The sequence below is a fragment of the Perognathus longimembris genome, chromosome 6, assembly GCF_023159225.1.
Source record: "Perognathus longimembris pacificus isolate PPM17 chromosome 6, ASM2315922v1, whole genome shotgun sequence".
NCBI lineage: Eukaryota > Metazoa > Chordata > Mammalia > Rodentia > Heteromyidae > Perognathus > Perognathus longimembris.
This window is the reverse complement of record NC_063166.1, coordinates 26,682,346-26,707,292: the sequence shown is the minus strand read 5'-3', so window position 1 is coordinate 26,707,292 and position 24,947 is coordinate 26,682,346. Positions and strand designations below refer to the sequence as shown.

The window sequence follows — 24,947 nt, the reverse complement described above, 5'->3', positions numbered from 1 at the left end:
GGGGGAAACTGCTTTAAAAAGTAATGTCTTACCGGTAAGTCGGTGAAAGCAATACCTAAAAAGGAAACAAAATAGCATTAGAAGCTGTTTTTCAAAATCAAGTAATAGTGACAAGCTGAATATATGTAACTAAACAGAAAGGAGAAAAATGTCAAAAATTAAAGCCAACATATTAAAAGAAAAACAGGACTAATTTTTCTCAGTATCACAAAGGGATATCTGGGTGCATGTCCCACTGAAGACTGCAGCCTTGTAGATCACACATACATCTATTTCAAGGAGACTGCCATTGTCTCCAGGATTTTTAAAACGGCTTTAGATATATCTTAAAAGCTACAAGAGGAGCCACATAAGAAAACTGGTTGCAAAATAGTTGATTTTCTTATTCTCAAACTGTGCTACTCCCCACCTTCGTCGCTTTATCTAAACTAGCTTTAACTGCAGGTGGAAGGAAAAGGAGAGACATGTTTTAAAAGATGCACACGAGCAGGTATAGTATGTGCTCCTTAAAAAAATTATTTCTTACATATATATATATATATATATATATATATTTTTTTTTTTTTTTTTTTTTGGCCAGTCCTGGGCCTTGGACTCAGGGCCTGAGCACTGTCCCTGGCTTCTTCCCACTCAAGGCTAGCACTCTGCCACCTGAGCCACAGCACCCCTTCTGGCCATTTTCCATATATGCGGTGCTGGGGAATCGAACCAAGAACTTCATGTGTAGGAGGCAAGCACTCTTGCCACTAGGCCATATTCCCAGCCCCTCTTACATATATTTTTAAATAATTATTGACTACTTGAGAAAAAAATCAAATCCTCCTACAAAAGATAAAGATTTGCCCACTGAGAACTGCTCTGGGGGGCTGGGGATATGGCCTAGTGGCAAGAGTGCTTGCCTCTTATACATGAAGCTCTGGGTTCGATTCCCCAGCACCACATATATAGAAAATGGCCATAATTGGCACAGTGGCTCAAGTGGCAGAGAACTGCTCTGGAACATCCTTGTCATTTGAACACAAGCCTGTTCCAAAAGAACTACAGCAAGGACAATGCCACTGATATAAGTCTACTGGCACCCAAAGTGATGGTTCAATAACTCCCTCTCAGTATCCAAATATATTGCTTGACTGAGAATACTAAATCAAGTATTTCTGAAGTGCTTCACTATTTTTTTTTCCAGTCCTAGGGCTTGAATGAACTCAGGGCCTAAGCTCTGTCCCCGAACCTCTCTCGCTCAAGGCTAATACCCTACCACTTGAGCCACAGCACTACTTCCAGCTTTTTCTGTTTATGTGGTAGAGGAATTGAACCCATGGCTTCATGCATGCTAGGCAAGCACTCTACCACTAAACCACCACCAATTTGGGTTTTTTTTATGAATAATTATTTATTGTCAAAGTGATGTACAGAGGGGTTGCAATTTCAGACATAACACAGTGGGTTCATTTCTTGTTCAACTTGTTACCCCCTCCCCATCTCTCCCATAGTTTTGGGCAATCCTGGGGCTTGGGACTCAGGGCCTGAGCACTTTCCCTAGCTTCTTGGCACTCTACCTCCTGAGCCACAGCGCCACTCCTGGCCTTTTTATGTGGTGGTGAGGAATCAAACCTATGGCTTTGTGCATGCTAGGCAAGCACTCTACCGCAAAGCCACATTCCCAGCCCCCACTAATTTGTTTTAAATGATTAAATTCTAGAGTTATGAGTGACAACATATAGTGAGTCACTGAATTCTTCCAGTCTTTACATTAAAAAACCACACCTCCACCTTCAGCCTTGAAAACAGCTTGAACTTAAGCTGCCTGTCTCGTTAAAAGACACTGAATATAAATACGAGGATGAACAATATCCCTCATCTGAATATCTGAAAGCCAAAACTCTTGGAGCACCAGCTTGAGGCCACAAGTGTTAAGACTCCCACCTAACCCATGTAAAGGATCCCACTCAGAACAAGGGTATACTAAAACATGGTATCAATTACTTTAGGCTGTGAGTAGAGCTAAACATGAAATATGAAGAATTTTGTGTTTAGACTTGGGTTCTATTCTCAAGGTAATTTTGCACATCTACATAAAATATTTTTTAAAAATCTGAAATACTTCTGCTCTTAAGCATGAGATACCCAACTTGTATAAACAAGTTTTTTTTTTTACTATAAGGAATGTTTTGAAGTTAGCAAAGCCTTTAATGACTTTTACCAACTAGTAAATTCAATTTAATTTGTCAAAAGAAAGCAAAACTAAAATTATTTTTCTAATGCCATGTAATACTTAGTTTCATTTAAAGCAATCATAAGGGACAAACACTGGTAACTCACACCTGTGTCCTAGCTACTCAGGAAGCTGAGATCCAAGGATCTCAGTTCCAAGTCAGCCCAGGCAAGAAAGTCCATGAGACTCTCATCTCCAAAAACTACTCAGGAAAAGCCTGTGGCACTGTGGCTCACTCAAGTGGTAGAGCACTAGCTTTGAGCCCAAGAGGCTCAAGGACAGGGCTCAAACCCTGAATCCAAACTCCAGGACTAGCAAAAATAAACCATAACCATAAGCCAAAATTATGAGCAAACTTTACTCTTAAATTTTTCAGAAAACACAATATAAGCCAGGCTCCTGTGGATCATGTCTGTAATCCTAGATACTCAGGAGGCTGAGATATGAGGATCAAGGTTCAAAGCCAGACCGGGCAAGAAAGTCCGTGAGACTCTTATCTCCAATTAACCACCAGAAAACCAAAAGTGAAGCTGTGGCTGAAGTGGTAGAGCACTAGCTTTTAGCTGAAGAGCTCGGGGACAGCATCTAGGTTGAGAGTTCAAGTCCCATGACTGGCAAAAAGAAAGAAAATAATATCTTAACAAAATGACTGTATGCTATTTTTATCCTTTTATACTACAGCCTACTTTTCTCAAAGATGTAATATTCTAAATTTAGATATTTTAGAACTTTACATTAGAATATTCTACGTTTATATTGTTTTAGCAAAAATTCTCATCAGTCATTAGTGACGTTTTTTACTTTGCCAAAACTTCAAAAATTCCAAGTTAATCCCACAAAATTTACTAAATTCAGCTTTTACAATCTATATGATTCCAAGCATAAAAAGATGCCCCTTTAGCAAGCTGGTATTAAGTTTTACATACACATAAAAAACGAACTTTCTAGATATGTGGGATGGAAAGGATAGAAGGGGGGGACTGATGGAAAGAGTAACACTGGTTGAGATGCACTGTACACAAAAACGGACATGCTAAATTTAAATCCCTGTGCAACTCTTTGAAGGTAACAGAGGAAAAATAATAAAACCATTAACAATGGAATGGTAATATAAAAATATAAATATAATAAATATAAATAACAGAATAAAGCCCAATATGTATTGTTCTGTGCATGCTGATGTGATAATATGAAACAAAGACGCAGGATAACCAACCAACTCCCTCAAATGAAAGAATGCTCTTTATATCACAAAATAATTCTGATCTGAGGAATAAAAGGATTAAGCTGTGAAATTTTCTCTTTATTTGTAATTTCCTGGTTTGCCAAGGTTTCTGAAATGTGATTCAATGGATGAAATAATATTCAATGTTTTCCCTTTTTGGTTTGCATAGTAAACAAATATATACATTTTAAGGCCCAATATGAGGCAGAAAGTGAAATATTTTGGGTAAAACTATCCCATTTTAGAAGCATAAGAGAATAAGTACTGAGTAGAATTATCTTCTATCTGGACCAGAGACATGCAAACTTCTCCTGTAAAGTGCCAAATAGCATTTTCTGCTTTCCAGGACACAGCCTTTGTTACCAATAGCAACTCTGCAACTATACAGGAAAGCAGTCACAGACTAAAGATTGTGACTGTGTTCCAAGGAATCTTAGACAGGAGGCAGTGTTAGCTGTAGCTTTAGAGAATTCCTGTAATTTCTTTAATTTTGCCACTGAACTATCCACTATCCTGAAGACACTTCTTATCAATCTTTCCAGGTCAATACCTTTAATTTTCCATGCTTGGACACTGCTCTCCACATGATTGTGATAATCATAGCACCTATTACCTAGAGAACTGCATCATATTATACAATGTTTTATTCAAACAAAACTTTGTTAAAGCAAAACACTTTGTATTTCTATTACCAGAATAAATACCTCAGTAATAGGGATTATTTCTATCATCAATCTTATACATATTTATATAAAGCTGGCTTCACAGAATGTTAAGTCTTCATCATTTCTTAAACTAGCACTTGGAAGAAACAAACAATTTCTAGAGATAAATGCAAGGGAGAATCACATAATAAATATGACTACCATGGTAGAAGTTATTTTGCATACAATACATCATTCTCAGTACCTAAACTATGTCCATTCTTGGTGTAAAAGCAGGTGTTGTTGATAAGGTTAACACAACAGCCAATGACATCACCAGTTGTAAAAGTTGGTCCATAAGGTTGTCCCGTTCCAGAGGAACAAAACGAATGTCCATCATCCCCATGGTAACCATATGAATGTTTATCCCAACCTGAAAAGAAAAGTTGAGTGTATTTACAATGTAAAGCTCTTCAGTAATACATGTATTTGCTAACATATATAAGATAAGCCAGAACAATTCAAGAGATAATATGAAGAGAAAATTTCCAAATGTACATTTGTTTTCAACAATTACCCTACATAATTATTTTACATTAAAATACCATTTACAACTTAAGCAAAATAAATTAACCAAAAAGACTAAAGCAAGTACTAAACACAAAGGAATCCTACCAGAAATTATAAATGCAACATCTACAGCAGGATGTTTTCCATGCATGTTTCTTATGCTAATACACCAAATGAATTTTAACTTGAATCTAAATCTCTCTCTACACACACCACAGAATAAAAGATTTTTATCTTATTCAATTACTGCAAGCTTTTCAGGCCGGTGATCCAAATAAAAATCAGATAGTGTATGATCTTAACATAGCACCAAACTATAGACATTCTATATCACTACTAATTTACCAACACATTTTATCAATTACTTTTAAAGGGAATTTTTATTTCTGGGGCTTAGACTCAGGGCCTGAGCACTGTCTCTGACTTCTTTTTGCTGAAGACTAGCACTCTACCTCTTGAGCCACAGCGCCACTCCCGGCTTTTTCTGTTTATGTAGTGCTGAGGAATCAAACCCAGGGCTTTGTGCATGCTAGGCAAGCACTCTACCGCTAAACCACATTCCTGGCCCTAAAGGGAATTTTTAAATAAATAAATAAAATCTCAACTCTCAGCTATAATTTTAAGCAAAAAAGATACAAGGGAATTTTATTAAGTCATCACATGTTACTGTTAGGTAAGTGACATTCCACACTGATTTGGTATGTTTCTCTTTTTAAACTGAATCTGGAGACTTACATTGGCTCTCCAGACAAGAGTTCTTTCACTGGAGCCCTACCTCCTTCCTTCCCCCAGTCCTGTTTCTCTAGTATTTAATTAATTTTATTTAATTTTTAGAATACTGCAGTTTGAACCTCAGGGCTTTCTACTTACTAAGTAAGTGCTCTTGAACCACATCTCCGGCTCTTTTTTGTCTGGAGTCTTGTTGGAATCTTGCTTTTTGCCCAGGCCAGGTTGCACCCTTTCCACTATAGCTAGAATGAGACTCAAGCCACTGGACCCCCAGATGAGATCTTGCAAACTTTTTGCCTGAGCTGGCTTTGAATTATGATGCTCCTAATTGCCAACTCCTAATTAGCTAGGACTATAGCTGTCAGCCACCATCGCCTACCTGTTTCCCATTTTAAGACACTTCATGTCTTAAATTGATCATTTTCCAAAAATTCTCCACCAACTTAGAACACTGGGAAACAATAACAGGAAGCCTAACTGGTATCAAGAAACAAATTCTGGCATTACAACTTCTACCTTCCTTAGAGTCACTTTTAATAGTGGCAGCACTGGCCTACTTCTTCACATTAAAAAAGGAATGTGATGGGTAGTAAATCAGTCACATTAAAATATTTAAAGTAGCCAACCAGGCATTAGTAGCTCATGGCTATATAGTTACTCAGGTGTCTGAGGCCTAGAGGAAGTTTGAAACCAGCTCAGAGAGAAATGCAGTTGAGATTCTATCTTCAGTTATTCAGCAATGTGTGGACTGGAGGAGTGGCTCAACTGGTAGAGTGCTAGTGTGAACAAAAAAACCTGAGCAAAAGAACTCAGAGCCCTGAGTTCAAGTACCTGCAAACACATACTCCCTCACACATACATATGTAAAGAAAACATTTAAAGTAGCTGGTGTGAGTATACGCTTAACTTGTAGATATTTAAATGCCAAAACACAAAAGAAAATTTAAAAGCACAGTATATACAAAATAGCATTACATTAAATTGAAAAATATACTAGGTTTGTTCAGGGAATCCTTGTCCATACATTTGGTAAACTGGGGGACCCAGTTATTCAAAATGAAATAAAATACTTTCCTATGGGGGGGGGGGGGAAACACCTCCATTTCCACATAGAATTCATAGAATATGCAATTAAAACTTTTTTAAATCAGTACCTTTAAATATTTTGATTACTTGAAAATTTTTATCAAACAGGGCTAGTCATTAGACTACAACAGTTAACAATTTTAAGTGTACCTGGTAGTCTATTCATGTTCACACCTTGAGCAGAAAGACCAATTCCCATGTAACTGTTGAGGGGGGAAAAAAGAAATAGACTGTTATAGTCATGTACATGAAAATTATTAAACGTGCTCAAATATTATCAGAACCAAAATGAAATTCCTGTGTAGCTGCAAGAAATACTAATACAATTTATTACATAGTTACTACTGGCACTATTAAGTACTTTCTGCACAGATTGTCAGGAAACTCCTTTAGTATTTATTCACTCATAAATACACCCAAAGTCTTAATAACATAGATTTTTTACTGTTTTTAAACCCTATAATTTTTACTCTATAAAAATCTACCTTCTGTTCTACAAATTATTTAGAATTACAGATTCTCAAAACAACTGTCAATAAAGTTGTGAGGGAAATACATGCTAAATAAGACAGAACTGTGTTTTCAAAAGAACACAGTGAAAATTTAGCCCACTCAAATGGGAAATGTGAATTCATATTTAATTATACAAAATTTATACAAAACACTTGAAATAGGTAATAAAGTTATACTGAAAAATGTATACTTTAGGCAAATATGTACTGGGCAAATAAAGTCTGTCTAAACAAAGGACTCTTATTTGTTTGTTTTGGCCAGTCCTGGGGCTTGAACTCAAGGCCTAGGCACTGTACCTGAGCTTCTTTTGCTCAAGGCTAGCACTCTACCACTTGACTACAGCACCACTTTCGGCTTTTTTAGCTGTTTATGGGGTACTGAGTAATCAAACCCAGGGGTTCATGCATGCTAGGCAAGTACTCTACCACTAAGCTACATTCCCAGTTCTAATTTATAAAATTAGAACAAAATAATCTCACAAAAAATAAAAACAGGGAAGTTAACGACTAAAGTTAATGAACATTTTCAAAAGCATATAAGGGGCTGGGAATATGGCCTAGTGGCAAGAGTGCTTGCCTCACATACATGAAGCCCTGGGTTCAATTCCCCAGCACCACATATACAAAAAACGGCCAGAAATGGCACTGTGGCTCAAGTGGCAGAATACTAGCCTGAGCAAAAAGAAGCCAGGGGCAGTGCTCAGGCCTTGAGTCCAAGACCCTGGACTGGCAAAAAGAAAAAAATTCTCAAAAGCACATAAAGCATTAAGCTAAAAGCTTAATGGGGGGGGGGGGTGTTATGAGGAAGGAGATAACAAATTGTACAAGAAATGTACCCACTGCCTTATGTATGAAACTGTAACCCCTCTGTACATCACTATGACAATAATTATTCAAAAAAAAAACTAAATGAAAAAGCAAATTGAGTATGGTTTATTAGAAGTGTAAATGCTCATACTAGTATCACAATTTACAATAGCACTTGAAAAAGTTCGGCTCCTGTATTTTATAAAACCCTAGTAAAACATGAATAAAAGGAAATTACTCAATTTGACACTTTTTTCCAAATCCAACACAAGTAAGACCATCAGCAGTGAAACGCTAAAGCCATGCCCATTGACTTCAGGTATACGGAGGTACCTCTGTTGTTAAATATTCTCTTTGTATGTTTTTAGGTAAATTTCACATAAAAATATGAACAGCAGTAGCAACATTAAAAGAAAAATGATATATCTGTTCACTAGAATTATATACACACTAAACATAGAACCTACCAAAGTGATTGCAACTCGGTACTCTGGCAAAATAACAGACATAAGAAAAATATTTTACTGCCTAGGAACAGCTAGAGAACAGAAGCAATATGTGAAAATATCAGCCATACAGACTACGTAAATTACAGGCAGGAGTATCTTCGGTGAAGCTCAAGCTACAGTAAAAGCAACAAATCCAGTATATTCCTGGATAACTTAACAACTGACATAAAATCAGCATCTTTCTAAAAACAATATATATAATGTATTTCAAGACAGATTCCAATCCGATTAAAATAGACAAAATCATTTTTAAAGATCCATGTAAACATACAAAATTCTAACTAGAAGACAAAACTTCTAGAAAGAAACATAAAAGGATTCCCCCTACTGGATACTAAAATTGCCAGCCAAATTCCTGAACAATACTACCAAGAGCCCACAATGAGGGAGCCAAAAAGAATGACAAAACACTAAGAATAATAATGAGATGTTCAATCAAGAAGTCTATTCAATTTGTACTGGCTACAAGCACAACCTAAAATGTAAGTGTTTTATAGGACCCATTTACGAGGATCTCTGGGATTGTACATACTTCCTCAATAGTTCTAAATTCTCCCTTCCTGCAAGAAACAAGGGCTGTGAATGTTGTACAGAAGAAAGAGCATCCACCAGCAAGACTGGAATAGGATTCTTCTGAAAAGTGGCCAGAGAAAAACAATGTTATCACCTGTCACCTGGTTACATTTAACACTGCTACCTACTTACTAGACAAGACAGAGAAGAAAGTTCTTGACCAGGATGGAACTAGTTACCGGAAGGAACAGTGAAGGAATCTAAAATACTCCCTAATCAGCCTCCAGTAAAGATTGTAAACTCTAATATGGATGTGGTCTGGCCTGGAAGTCGAGGAGTTTTAAAAAATAAATCTGTATGAAATAACAATTATAGAAAGAAACAGAGGAACAAAACTAAGAAAAATGTTAAACATGGCTGGATGTGCCTTTAATCCAGCTAGTTACTAGGGAGATATAGAGAGGAGATAGAGGCTCGTGGTTCAAAGCCAGCTAGGGCAAAAAGTTAATGATACCTCACTTTAGTAAACAGCCTGGGAATGGTTCAAGCCTGTAATCCCAGCTCCATACATAGTTTAGGTAGGAAGATACTAGACTGAGGTCAGGCTGGGCAAAAAAAAAAAAAAAAGTACAAGACCCTATCTGAAAAATAAAGTAAAAAAAAAAAACAAAAAAAAAAACCAGTCTGAGGTCATTGCTTAAGTACTAGAATGCTTGCTTGGTGAACGTAAGGTCAGGAAGAGACTGTTAAACAAAACGACAAAATAGGGCTGGGAATATGGCCTAGTGGCAAGAGTGCTTGCCTCATATACATAAAAAGCCTTGGGTTGGATTCCCCAGCACCACATATATAGAAAATGGCCAAAGTGGTGCTGTGGCTCAAGTGGCAGAGTGCTAGCCTTGAGGAAAAAGAAACCAGGGACAGTGCTCAGGCCCTGAGTTCAAGGCCCAGAGGACTGACCCCCGCCCCCCCCCCGACACACACACCCAAAAAAAGTCAAAATAACTACTTAAAAAAAAAGGAAAAATGGATTTCTTTTTCTTCTTTTTTTTAATATTGTCATGGGACTTGAACTCCGGGCCTGGGTGCTGTCCCTGAGTTAAAGAGAGCTCAAAGCTAGTGCTCTACCTCTTTGAGTCACAGCTCCACTTTTAGTTTTCTAGTGGTTAACAAGTGATGAGTCTTTCATGTCCTGGTTAGCTTTGAATCATGATCCTCAGATCTCAGCCTCCTGAAGAGCTAGGATTACAGGCATGAGCCAGTAGGCACCCAACAGATTTTCTTATAAAAAGGAAAAAGGAATCACAATCGTGAAAAAATAAGGATAGCAGCAGAGAACAGTAACTGTCAAGGTATTTTAACCAGCAATTTTCCAGAATTAAAAAAATTCAAAGTATGGGGCTGGGAATGTGGGTTAGTGGTAGAGTGCTTGCCTAGCATGCATGAAGCCCTGGGTTCAATTCTTCAGCACCACATACACAGAAAAAGCCAGAAGTGGCACTGTGGCTCAAGAGGTAGAGTGCTAGCTAGCCTTGAGCAAAAAGAAGACAGGGACAGTGCTCAGGCCCTGAGTCCCAAGCCCCAGGACTGGGGGGGAAAAAAAAATCAAAGTATGTTATCATATACTGAGGAAACTTAAAAAAAAGTTTTCACATAAGACATTTTAAAAAATATCAGTGGCAGGGCTGGGGATATAGCCTAGTGGCAAGAGTGCCTGCCTCGGATACACGAGGCCCTAGGTTCGATTCCCCAGCACCACATATACAGAAAACGGCCAGAAGCGGCGCTGTGGCTCAAGTGGCGGAGTGCTAGCCTTGAGCGGAAAGAAGCCAGGGACAGTGCTCAGGCCCGGAGTCCAAGGCCCAGGACTGGCCAAAAAAAAAAAAAAAATATCAGTGGCAGACATAGTGTCAACAGCTATACAGAAAGCAGGGAAAGGTGACTCACATCTATAATCCTTACTCGGGAGGGCTGAGATTAGGAGGACCACAGTTTGAGGCCAGCCCAAGCAAGATTCCTTCTCAACCAATACCTGGGCCCTCTGTTGCATGCCTGTCATCTTAGTTCCAACAAGAGGCCTCAAGAATTACTGCACAACAGTTATGTTCCCGGACAAATAGTCAATCTATATCTTGAAACAGACAGACCAACAGGCCTGGCTCAGTGGAAGAGCACTGCTGAGCCAGCCCAAGGCCCAGAGTTCAAGTCCCAGTAAAGAAGGGAGGGAGAAGGAGAGGGAGCAAGAATAAACAGGGGGAAGGAGAAACAGAGGAGGAAAAAGAGGGAAGAAACAACCACAGATAAAAGGCAAATTACTGCCAACCAATGACAATTAAAGTAACAATGACAAAAACCAATGCAACAGGTTCAAAATACTAAGGGCAAAGAACTTTCAACCTACCAGAGGTGGGTTCTGGGGACATTTGGATATTGGTAACATCATTCACAGGCCATATAAAATGTTCAATTACAGGCAGATGGTTAAGAGGCTGCCAATGAGAAGCATATGCCAAGTGATACTGCAGACATTATATGGTCCATATTCTCCACCTCTAAAGAATTTTAAATTCCCAGGTAATGTCAAAAAAAAATGAACAAAAAAATAAAGATTTTTAGATATATAAGAACTAGTGGTTTATTAACAGAATTATCTTAACAAAAGAACTGTTTGAGGATAAACTTTGGTAGAAAGACAAGGCAAAAGAGAACAGAGAAATTCATAGGGCTAAGAAGCAATAATCAGTGCAGACAAAACAGCTCTCTAAAATTAGATTTAAAATTATATTCAGGATTTTAAATCTACTGATGCATAATGTAATAGAACACAATTATTTGACATACGAGGAAACATGGTCATGTTCAATAAAAAAGCGAAAGAACCACTCTGACAAGATTCACAAGGTGGAAATAGCCCATATAGCAATTAAAACTGTTACCAATTATTGGTATCATGATCAAAATGAAAAGGGAAAGTTTGCTTATTTTAAATGAAAAGACAAGAAATCTTGACAAAGAAAAGGAAACAATAAAAAAGAATTGTGTGGCCCAAATATTTTTGTTCCCTAACATTCTTATGTTGCTATGAGGTGGTCAAACAAGAGTTCTGTACTCAGGAACAGGATGAGAGGATCCTTATGAAAAAGGCTTGAGAATGTACATTCACCCAACCATCATGTGGAACTATGGCTCAAAGTGGTATAGAGCTTTAACCTTAAGCAAAAGAGCTTAGGGACCCAGCCCTAGTTCCAGACCCACAACCGACCAAAACAAAAACAAAAAACATCAATGCCTGCAAATTTGGTAATATAGATGAAATAGAACCATTCCTTGATTTACCAAAACTTACAAAGGAGAATGTACAGTCTATTATGCCTTTTGAAGAAACTGCACCAATAATAGGTAACTGTCTAGCCAGGTATCTGTGGCTCACAACTGTAATCCTAATTATTCAGGAGGCTAAGAACTGGAAGATTGAAATTTAACCTCAGCTGGACTCATCTCCAAAATGACCAGTAAAAATCTGGGCTGGAAATATGGTTGGACTGGTAAAGCACAGGCCACGTAAGTATAAAGCTCTGACTTCAAATTCCTGTAGTACAAATGAAAATGCTAATTATTAGTAACTTTCCAAGAAGGAAAATATCACACCCAGATGATTTCACAGATGATACCTACTAAATACGTGTTTAACCTCTTTCAGAAAATACAGGTAGAGAAAAACAATTCTTAAATTATCTTGTGAGACCTCTATTACCCTAATATCAAAACCAAAAAAAGACATTCCAAAAAAGGAAAACTATAAGCCATTATCTCTCCATAAACACATATACAAAAGTCCTCAAAATACTAGCAAAGCAAATCTAGCAATGTATAACGGTACTCCCCTATATGTATACATACCAGAATGATGTGGAATTACCATGTATTTATAAAGGTTTAAAACCAATTAAGCATTCAAAAATTAATTACTGTGATCCATAACATTGACAGGTTAAAGAAGAAATATCAGTACTTGCAGAAAAAGCATCTGATGAAATCCAACACACATACAAAATAAAACTCAGTAAACTATACAAGCAGAGAAACTTTCTCAACTTGATAAAGAATATCTACTGTAAGAGGATATAGGAGAAAAACTAGAACTCACAGGAACTTTTCGTAAAGAATCCCAGGGGCACAGCAGATAGGAGAAAGGATTGGCAAATGGGATTACACAAAATGAAATGTTTCTACCTAGCAAAGAACATAGTTAGTAAACTAGAAAGACAGCCAACAGACTGGCAGAAGAACTTTAACAGCAATACATCCAACAAAGACCTAATATCCAAAATATACAGGGAGCTCAAGAAATCAACCTCACCCAAACAATCGCTAAATGGGCCAAGGAGCTAAGGAGAGAGACTTCTCTGAAGAAGTAAATATAGCAAAGAAACACATGGGGGGGGGGGGGGAGCTGGGGATCTGGCTCAGCGGAAGAGTGCCTGCCTGGCAAGGGCAAGGCCCCGAATTCGGTCCTCAGCTCTGGGGAAAAAAAAAACAAAAAACACAACTATAAAAACACATGAGGATATGCTCATCATCCCTAGCCATGAAGGAAATGCAAGTCAAAACAACCCTGAAAGGAGGGGGGCTGGAGAGCAAGGGTCAGGAGGAAAAAAACTGGGAGAAAATGAGGGAAGAAGTGCTACTGTTCAAAAAGAAGTGTTAGCTGGGTGCTGGTGATTCATGCCTGTAATCATACCTACTCAGGAGGCTGAGATCTGAGTATCAGAGTTCAAAGCCAACCCAGGCAGGAAATTCCAATCAAATTCCAATCAACCACAGAAAAAGCCGGAAGTGGCACTGTGGCTCAAGTGGTAGAGACCTACCCTAGAGCAAAAGGGAGCCCAAGGATAGTGCCTAGGACCACAGTTCAAGCCCCAGGACCAAAGAAAGAAAGAAACAGAAAGAAAAAGAATTTGAAGAAGAAATGTACTCACTACCTGACTTATATAACTGTAACCCCTCTATATATGAAGTTTATAATAAAAGTTAAAACAAAACAAAAAATAACGCTGATATTCCATCTCACCCCAGTTAGATTTGCCAACATCGTGAATTTGGACAATAAATGTTGGACAGGATGTGGGGGAAAAGGAACCCTATTGCACTGTTGGTGGGAATGTAAACTAGTACAACCACTCTGACAGCAGTTCCTCAAAAAACTAAACAGATCTTCCCTGCGACCCAGACATAACTGCTCTTGGGCATCCACCAAGTGCATCACTAGCCAGGATGCCATAATGACACTTCCACATCCATGTTCACCGCTGCACTAATCACAACAGTCAAGCTGCAGAAACAGCCCAGATGCTCTACAATAGATGAGTGAATCCAAACAGTGTGATACCTATATACAATGGAATTTTACACAGCCATTAGAAAGAATAGTATGTCATTTGCAGGGAAATGGATGGACTTAGAACAAATCATATTAAGTGAAGTCAAGCTCAGAGAGACAAACAGCACGTTTTCTCTCATATGCAAAAGCTAGATCTAAAGTACACAGGAAAATGATAAATTATACAGTACTCGAGGCATTCATACACAGCAAGACCAAAAGAGGATACTCAAGAGAGGAACACAAAGGGTTAATACCTGTGTGCATCTTATACAAAATACTACTTATCAAAATGAACTCCAGGAAATGGAAACAAGAGGTTTTTTTCTTTGTTGCTGTTTTTTGTTTTCTTTTCATCTTGTTTGTTCATCTGTATGTCTCTGGGAGTATAAGGGGAAGGCATAGAAATGGAGGGACAAAGGGTGAACAAATGTAGCACTGACTGATTAGACATTATGTTGAAAATAAACTATACAACTTGTGTTAATGGGAAGACAACCTGGAAGAGAGTGAGGGGAAAGGTGACATTGTCTAAAAAGAAACGTACTCTTTTTTTTGGCCAGTCCTGGTTCTTGGACTCAGGGCCTGAGCACTGTCCCTGGCTTCTTTTTGCTCAAGGCTAGCACTCTGCCACTTGAGCCACAGCGCCACTTCTGGCCGTTTTCTGTATATGTGGTGCTGGGGAATCGAACCCAGGGCCTCATGTATATGAGGCAGGCACTCTTGCCACTAGGCCATATCCCCAGCCCCAAGAAATGTACTCTTTATCTGACTTTTGTAACTCTAACTCCTTTGCAAATCACCTTTATAATAGCAATTTAAAAAAAAAAGTTTGCTGGGCAGGGAGAGACTAGATTACCTTTCTTACCTTAAAGATAGGAGAGGGCTCATAAGAACAGGTCTTTTCTACATTAACTAACCAAATCTAAGTTGCCTCCTTATCTAACATATCAGTCACTATTTCCCCTGCCCCAAGTCATCCCAGGACCATGTACCAAGTAACTAGAAAGTATGACTATAGCTCAAAAGGTCTAGAAATTACTCAAACTGCGAATCCTAAACTCTCTCCTCTGCCCAGCTTTGACTTCCCCAGGAAACTCCAATAGTGAACCTGATCTAGAGTTTCCCCTCACTTCCTGCCCATCCTGGTGTTTCTCCCTTGACACTGTATGGCATGGGCCACCCTCTCTGAAACCTGAGTGCCACTAACTTCTTCCTTCCAAGCTTTCTCTTCCATCATCCCACAGCCACACAAACTTTTCTTAAATTCTTTGGGCAGACACTCTTAAAACACTGTAAGAAAATTCAATACACACATGCTCAAAATGCAAAACTTAACAGTAATCACCAGATGGTTATCTGAGCCAACTGAGTTGAGGTTAAAAAAATAAAAGGCAAAAACAGGGCACTGGTGGCTCATATCTGTAATCTTAGCAGTTCAGGAGGCTAAGATCTGAGGATCAAGGCTCAAAATGTCAGCGTAGGCAGGAACGTATGAGATTCTTATCTCCTACTAGCCAACAAAAGGCCAGAAGTGGGGCTGTAGGTCCTGAGTTCAAACCCAAGGAATCAGCACAGGAGGGGGGGAGGGGAGAACCTCTCCCTTTTAAGAGTATTTCCATTCAGACCTAGAACACTTCTCATTTTTGATGAAAGTCTGCTCAAACTCTATTTTTTTATTTTTTTCTTATTTATTGTCAAAGTGATGAACAGAGAGGTTACAGTTTCATATGTTAGGCCTTGGGTACGTTTCTTATACTGTTTGTTACCTCCTCCCTCATGTTGACAGTAAAACAGCTACTTTCTGTAATACGGAGGTCAGATCTGGCCAGCGCTATCAGGGGTGTCAGACTGACTCCATCTCAGATTAGTTAAAGAGAGCAGAAGCCTACTCCATCTTCGCTAAGATGTCCCCCCGCCCTATCCAGGGAAGTTCCCCTTAGCTATGATAAGACTGTGTAAACTGCTTGACCACCTTAGTGGAACATTCAATGTTAAACCTATGCCCTCCCATGAGTAGGCATATCCGCCTGCATCATGTGAGCCCTAACAGTTGCTATAAGGCATACTGTAACTCCATTGGCCACCTGCGTGTAACCTGGCATGCTCTGTAAGTGTTGTAACAACCTCATTCGCCACCTGCATGTGGCAGGCTTGACCATGTGGTGTTTGCCTTTATTAACCCCACCATGAGTGCAGCCAGGGGCTTGCGGTCCCAGCTCCCAAGTATGGGCTGTGGCCCTGACCAGCCAGCCTGCTTTTTATGGTCGTAGTTTCAGCTCCCGAGTCTGGGCTGCGATCCTGGCAGGTCAGTCTACTTTTTACTTCCCCAATAAATCCATCTTTTTATCATCTTTTTGCTGGAGATTCTCTGAGTGGACTCTTGGAAGGATGGGGGATTTTCCCCCCCCCCACAGGACCCCATTACATTGTGGTCCCCTCCCTTGAGGGGACTCCATTACACTTTCCTGTCTGTTATACTTTCTCTTTTCTATTCAATCCTCCCAAAGCATAAAGAACAGCAAACAGAAACTTGTTCTTAGCTGAGAAATACGTAATTATATTCATCAGCCCTTCAGGTACATCCTTCTCCTCTTACCTATTAGTGAATAACAAGGTAGAAGGTATATACATACGTGTGTGTATATATATATGTATATATGTACATATGAATGAGCGGGAGACTTAACAAATGGGATTATATCAAAATAAAGTTTCTGCACAGCAAAGAACATAGTTACTAAACCAGAAAGGCAGCCAACATACTGGGAGAAAATCTTTACCAGATATACATCTGACAAAGGCCTAAAATCCAAAATACACAAGGAACTCCTAACTGCATAGATTTATATACACAGGTATATAAATACACCACCTTTTAAGGTTTAGCTAGGTTTATTAAGTTGGTCTGTTATGGCTTAGGTCTAGTCTGTTCCCCAAGGGTGCATATGTTCCAAGTCTGGTTCCCCAGAGTAATAAGAGGTGACAGAACTTTAAGAGGTGGGACCATTGTGAGTTGGTTGGGCCACTGGGGGAGCTACCTGAGGAAGAGAACAGTTTTAGTGGCCCTATTTAGTTGTCACAAGAAAGCTGTCATGAAATAGTAAATGTAGCTTCACTGTTATCTGGCCTCTTGTCTCATCATGTGATTTCTCCTACCTAATACAGCCAAGGAAAGCTTTGCCCCAGGTCAAATTAATGGTACCATCAAACATGTGACCTAAATGAATCTCTGTCCTTTATCAAGTACCCAGGCCTTCCATTATAACAATGGAAAATAGACTGATACTGACTTCCAGTATTTATTCATTTATCTTCCATTTTAAGTAATAATTAAGACAAACTCTAAGAACAGCCAAATGCTAGTGGCTCATGCCTGAGATCGAAGGATTGCAGGTAGAAGCCAGCATGGTCAATAAAGTCCAAGAGACTCTTATCTCCAATTAGCCACCAAAAAGCCAGAAGTGGAGCTGTGGCTGAAATGGTAGAGTATCATCCTTGAGCAAAAAAGCTAAGTGATTTTACCAAGGCCTTGAGTTCAAGCCCAATATAAGCACCAAAAAAAAAAAAAAAAAGAATTACCTTCTAAATGGAAAAAAATGTTTTGAAAACCTATACTCGTTATATACAAAATAACTACTGCAACAAGATATAAACATGATTTAAGACTTGAACTGTGCTGAAGATAACCACCTCACAGATCATTTGAGAAATAGGATTGTTATATAACTTAAGGTCACTTTCCTCACATTTGTGAAGTACATAAAATAACTCATTTTCATCTCCACCCAAAATTCACCTCCTATTTACTTTCTGGTTTTAAATTACATGTAAAGTGGGGCTGGGGATATAGCCTAGTGGCAAGAGTGCCTGCCTCGGATACACGAGGCCCTAGGTTCGATTCCCCAGCACCACATATACAGAAAACGGCCAGAAGCGGCGCTGTGGCTCAAGTGGCGGAGTGCTAGCCTTGAGCGGGAAGAAGCCAGGGACAGTGCTCAGGCCCGGAGTCCAAGGCCCAGGACTGGCCAAAAAAAAAAAAAAAAAAAATTACATGTAAAGTAATAATACAAAAATCACAATCTCTTTATTCCATAAATTCTGAATACCAATATAGACCCTACTGTGCACAGTACTAGAAGCATAAGAAAAGACATTATCTCACCCATTTTAATTATCTATTACTGTATTTACTCAGTACCTATGTTGTACCCAGCACTGCTGTACATAGTTTGGATACAGTAGTAGACAATAGAAATACTCATAATTTTGCTTCACTTCACTTACATCATCTTTCACTATGTTCTATATTTTCAGCAACTCCAGTTCAGAAATCTTACCTCATGTTTTTAATTGTAAAGGAGGAGTTGGTTATATAAGGTAATGAGTACATTTCTTTTCTAGCAGTGTTCCCCCCTTCCTCATTTTGGGGGACTTGAACTCAGGGCCTGGTTGCTATCCCTAAGCTTTTTTGCTCTACTACTTGAGCCTCAGCTACATTTCTGGCTTTTCTGGTGCTTAATTGGAGATAAGAGTCTCATAAACTTTCCTGCCTAAGCTGGCTTCAAACCAAGACCCTCAGGTCCCAGCCTCCTGAGTAGTTACGATTACAGATGTGAGCCACTGGCACTGGATCCTATGACCCTTCTTAACTAAAATCAGCAATATGATCAGGTACAGTGATGTAAACCTGTATCACCAACTATTAGGAAGGCAGATATTGGGAGAATTATAGGATGAAGCCAGCCTAAATTAGTAAGAGCCCATCTCAGCCAACAAACTGTAAGTGATGGTTGAAGAAACCGGCCAAGTGTCCCTTAATCCGCCCCTACCAGGAGCAACTCAATAAGGGAGAACATACCATGGGACTGAGGTTTGGGGTGCTAGGGGACCTGTACTTCCTCCAGCTTCAGATCCCAAGGTTCCATTAGCCAAGGGTTTTACTGGTCTTGCGCAAGGAAGGTACAAACTTACAGGTGACAATATTTTGTGCACAAGTGGTAGATGACCTTCTTTTTCTGGGAAGCAGAGCTAAACTGTAAACAGCTTACAATTTGCATAAACCTAAGTCTACTTCCAGGCTCCCACACAGTTTTGGGTGGAGTTGGCCCACACCCAGGATAAAAGTCAGAGTTCCCATTGTGTCAGGACTGAAAACCTTTCCAGGAAACTAAAGAGTTCTGAGAGTTCTGGGAGGAGGCCTTCCATCCTCCCAATCCTTTTGGGGTCTCATGGCTTGGATTGATGGGCTCTCACAGAAAACTATCATCACAGAAGTGTAAACAGGAGGCTAGTGGTCCAGGCGGGCCAGGGCAAAAAATAAAGACTCTCCCCCAAAATAACTAAAACAAAAAAGGACTAGTGTGTAGTTCAACAAGTGTCAGTCAAGCAAGAAAAATGTACTAAATTCAGACCCCAATTCCACTTAAATAAATACATAAGTACAACAATATGCAATCTGTCCATTTTGTCTGAGTTGATTTCACTTCTTTCTTACCCAACCTATACTAAAGCAGACCATTTAACCCTCACCAATAACCACAACAACTATGACTGGTCTTCCAATGTCCCTAACCCATAATTTCCTATTCTGTATCAATCACACAATTCAAATTTCCTGCCCTAGGCAGCTAAGTACACAGACCAAAATGAAACTACATATGTAAACTATTTGTATAAACCTGATTCCCTAGGTTTTACTTTTTTATTCACTTATTTTTTGTTTTATTTCTCTGATCAATGAACATTTACTAAGTAACACAGGATAAGACAAAGCTATGAAAAGGACAAAAATCTGTGCTCCCCTACCAAGAGTTGACACATGAACAAGAAAGCAGCTCTTAAATAATTATGACTAAATGCTATAAATGGAAAGCACAAAATAGGTAAGTAATGTTAGGTCTGTCCAGGAGAACAGCCTCTCTCCCCTTCTTCACCTGCTGGAAAACAGTACTCAACTGACTGTCAATCTAACTGTGAGTCAGCAAAGGACCCCACTCTGAGGTCACTTCTGCTGACTGAGGTCATTTTCTGAAGCACCCGGGTCACAAGGTTCCCCAGGATCTGCAATCACTTCCTTATCCCCTGTGGTCCACCTCCTGCCTTTCCCTATACAATCCAGTGCAACTCAAGTCACCCCTCTTTCTTTTCTTCCTTCCCCTCTATCTCCACGCACCTCCATCCTGTGCGGGCCTGCAGTTTGCTCCCCCCAATAAACTCTTCTCTGCTTCAACAATGTGGCCGTTTCCTTACCAGCCAAACTTTACAAGTAACTTAGGCGCGCCTTCTTTGGAGGTATAAAAGTTCTCAAGAAAAGCTTATAAAAGTTGTGATACTTAAGTTTTAATCAATTCCAAAGCATATATTCTATATTGCTAATTTACACCTAAAACTTAACTCCCTTCCCTTTAATCTTCTCACCAACTCACATTAACTTCTTCTGACATTACACATAGATAGGCCAAGGTCTCTTCTGCTCAAATGTAGATTAAAATAATCTTTCTACAGAGTAACTTGGCAATGTGCATACCCTTTCTTTTGAAATAATAATTCCATCTCAAGGAATCTTTCCTAAGGAAGTAGGGACAGATTTCATGAATAAGGATTACTGAGAACACTGAACCTAAGTTAACATCATAACGACTATGGATGTACCTTAATAGTCTGACAACAGAGTATACCTAGACAAAGACACATATACATTTTTTAAAAATCACAACTTTTGTTTGTTTGTTTTTGGCCAGTCCTGGGCCTTGAACTCAGGGCCTGAGCACTGTCCCTGACTTCCTTTTGCTCAAGGCTAGCACTCTGCCACTTGAGCCACAGCGCCACTTCTGGCCGTTTTTTGTATATATGGTGCTGGGGAATTGAACCCAGGGCCTCATGTATACTAGGCCATATCCCCAGCCCACAAATCACAACTTTTGATCTTGTAGGAAAATGCTTGTAACTATGTAAAAAAAAAAAAAATACATAGTAATAAGTAGATATAAATAAATCAATAGTAAATACAAGATACAAAACCTGTAAAAATACAACTATGCTTAAAATATGTATACAAAATGATCATTTTCTTCTTTCTTCCTTCTTTTCCTTCCCCTCTTTCCCTTCTTCCCTCCCTCCCTCCCTAGTCCTGTGGCTTGAACTCAGGGTCTGACACTGTCCCTGAGCTTCTTTTGCTCAAGGCTAGCACTCTACCACTTGAGCCACAGCACCACTTACAGCTTTTTCTGTTTATGCAGTACTGAGGAATCAAACCCAGGGCTTCATGCATAGTAGACAAGCACTCTACCACTAAACCACATTCCCAGCCCAAAATTATAATTTTCTTTGTCATGTTTTCCTGATAGTTTCAGACCATCTGGTAGTCTTTACTTCTAAATGAATTGGGAAGCATTTTCTCCCACAAAAGCAACACAGCTATTTGATCCATGACCCATTATCTCTTTTTTAAAATTTTTATTATCAAACTGATATACAGAGAGGTTACAGTTTCATGTTAGGCATTGGATACATTTCTTGTACTATTTTGTTACCTCGTCCCTCATTCCCCCCTGACCCATTATCTCTAACCCTTTCCTAATCAAGTTTTGAAGGGTTTACAGTCCTATGGTCATGTCACATAACCACTTCAGTCAAAAGATGGCATGCACAACATATATGATAAAACAATTACATAGCCCACTGTTGTACAAGTACGCTGTGATGTTCATACAACTATAAAATCACCTAAGGATGCATTATCAGATCATTATCCTAGTCAAACAGCACATGACAGAAATTAACCTTACTAACCCTGCTACAGATTAAAGCCTCAATTTATTATTAAAAATTGGCATGTCAGGCTCAGATATATTTTCCATATTACCCTCAGAGTTGCCTTACTAAAATGCAAATCCAACCATATTATTCCCTTGCTTATTAAATTTAGCACCTGAAAGATAAAAAGGTAATGTCTGTTAACAAGTTTCAGAGCAGATGGATGCATTCCTTGCACAAAAAGTATGTGCTAGCCAGGAGCTGGTGGCTCACACTGGTAATCGTAGCTATTCAGGAGGCTGAGATCTGAGGACCATGATTCAAAACCAGCTTGAGTAGGTAAGTTCATTAGACTCTTGCCTCCAATTAACCACCAGAAACCAGAAGTGCACAGTGGTTCAAAGTGGTAGTGTGCTAGCCTTGAGCGAAAGAGCTCAGGGAAAGCAACTGGGCTGCAAGTTCAAGTCCCATAACCAACAACAACAACTACAAAAGGGTATATTCTAAGGAGGACCTCAGCAGCAGCAACATATGAATATGCCATGCACCAGGCATCTGTCACCAGCTCTACCAAGAAGCCACAGGTCTGCTATGAGCCATGCACCCTAAGAGATATGCTAAATGAATAATTTAGTTCTGGGAGGTTGGCGGGTTGGTTTTTTTTGTTGTTGTTTTTGTTGTTTTTGGGGGGTGTCAGTTGTGGGGCTTGAACTCTGGGCCTGGGCTCTGTCCCTGAGCTCTTCAGCTCAAGGCTAGTGCTCTACCACTTACATCACAGTGCCACTTGTAGTTTTCTAGTGGTTAATTGGAGACAAGATTTTCCCATCTGGGCTGCCTTTGAACAGTGATCCTCAGATCTTAGCCTCTTGAGTAGCTAAGAGTACAGGCATGAGCCACCTGCACCTGGCAGCACTTTTTTTTTTTTTTTTTAAATAAACGAGAGTCTGGGGGCTGGGGATATGGACTAGTGGCAAGAGTGCTTGTCTCATATACATGAGGCCCTGGGTTCAATTCCCAAGCACCACATATGCAGAAAATGGCCAGAAGTGGCGCTGTGGCTCAAGTGGCAGAGTACTAGCCTTGAGCAAAAAAAGAAGCCAGGGACAGTGCTCAGACCCTGAGTCCAAGCCCCAGGACTGGCCAAAAAAAATAAATAATGATAATAAACCAAAAAAATAAAAATAAAATAATAAACGAGAGTCTCTTGAAAAATACATGACAGAACTAATGAGCGGCATGGGTAAGATCTCCACTATAATTCTCAACAAAAAGAACTTCATCAGCTCCTGAAAGAAGTATTACCTCTTTAGTACTTATACACTCAGGAAGGATACCCAAGAAACCCGTCTAAAGAAGGAGGTGAAGGTCTTCTGTAACTATAATACAAGTTTCCTATGAAGTCTCTCTTAATCACCACCCCATCTTCCAACTGAGTTGGTATCTTCCTCCATACTTCTCTAGTGTATTCATATGTCTATTACTAGAGTTAGATGTCCAGTTCTCTTCTCACCAGAGTACTTTTGCAGCAACTCTGTCTTCAGCCACATCTACAGCCTCCTCCCTATCCTTCTAACTTCTCAGCATAGTCTCTGGCACGTAATAGGTAGTCAACAAATTAAGCCATTTCTGATTTTTTTCTTTAATTCTATCACTGTCCATTCCTCAGCAATAGTCTAATGACCTAACTTCTACCTCTCTTTGTAGCCACCTTGCCCATTGCCATCACATAGTATATTCTCCTCCTAATCCTTATTTCATATTGTCTAATACAGACACCCTATTAACTTTCCTTCTCAAAAGACTGGGGGCTGTATCTGTTAGGTATTCCATTTTAGAACACTATGGCATTCTGATAAATATATATATATATATATATTTCCATTCTTAGTTCTGTAAATTCACTAAAATCTTCCCAAAGCACAACTAACAATGAGTTACACTTTTGCCAAAGACCATAGTTTCCATTCTTCCCATGATATTATGCAAACTACATACCAGAGTCTGGAACACTCTTCAGCAACAAACCTCCCATGTTCTTATTCACTTTATAAAATATAGTAACTACCACTTCTTTGAGAACTCTCCACAGTTTTCCATATATACTTCAATTTTTATTTAGTATATAATACCACAATCTAAAGTTAGCTGAATAATGTGTTTATCTCTGTCCAGCCCTAATGCACTTTCCAAATATTTTTTGATATCACTCAATGTGCTTATTGAGTTTCGGACATATATAGAATCATCTTTCTTATGCTTATCTGCTGACCATATAATGTGTTCAGCAAGTATTTAACATATTGCTTTTTGTTCACACTTTCCATCTACGTTTCCATTTGCTGTCTATAGCCAACTGAAACTAGAACAATTTTTCCAGTTTTGGAGCTTTTTAAAGCTAGAAGGCATTAAAGGAAGTTTGGACTTCCTTTCTTTCTTACTCCCCTTAAAAAACAAATTTCTGAAAGCAATATTCCTGGGTTTTACCACCACAGAACTGATGATGAATTACTTGCCAGCTTTTCCTGAATCACTGTCAAAGAATGACATCAATGTTTTCTTTGAAAGGCTGAAAATATCACTCAATAAATTATTCTAAAATTTTTCAGCTAAAAGCTTTATCTCTAACATTTAGAGTTAACTGTATCTCCACTGCCTAAAATTAGTACATATAATTTTAAACTTGAATGAAATTCCTAAGCTGAGAAAGTTCATTCATAAGATATAAACCTTTTTCTAAATCTACTGATAACTAGGCACCAGTGGCTCACAGCAGTAATCCTAGCTACTCAGGACACTAAAACATTAAGGATCAAGGTTAGAAGCCAATCTCAGTAGAAAAGTCCTAAGACTCCATCTCTGATTAACCAGCAAAATACTGAACCAGAAGCATAGCTCAAATGTTAAAAGTACTAGTTTTAAGCAAGCAAGCTGAACGAGGCCCTAAGTTCAAGACTCACTGGTACACCTACTCTTCAAAAAATAAACTCTCAGGTAAGCATGCA

General features: G+C 39.1%; 1 protein-coding gene across 1 annotated transcript in view; it reads right to left on the bottom strand.

Annotated features, from left to right (window-relative positions):
* The window catches only part of Ranbp9 (RAN binding protein 9), a 74,893-nt gene that overhangs the window by 26,921 nt on the left and 23,025 nt on the right, over window positions 1-24,947 (bottom strand). Inside the window, exons 3-5 of the mRNA XM_048348446.1 lie at window positions 6,617-6,669; window positions 4,347-4,514; window positions 33-55 (exon numbers count right to left, since the gene is read on the bottom strand). Of these exons, the coding sequence (XP_048204403.1) occupies window positions 33-55; window positions 4,347-4,514; window positions 6,617-6,669 (244 nt within the window). The remainder of the gene's footprint in view (window positions 1-32; window positions 56-4,346; window positions 4,515-6,616; window positions 6,670-24,947) is intronic.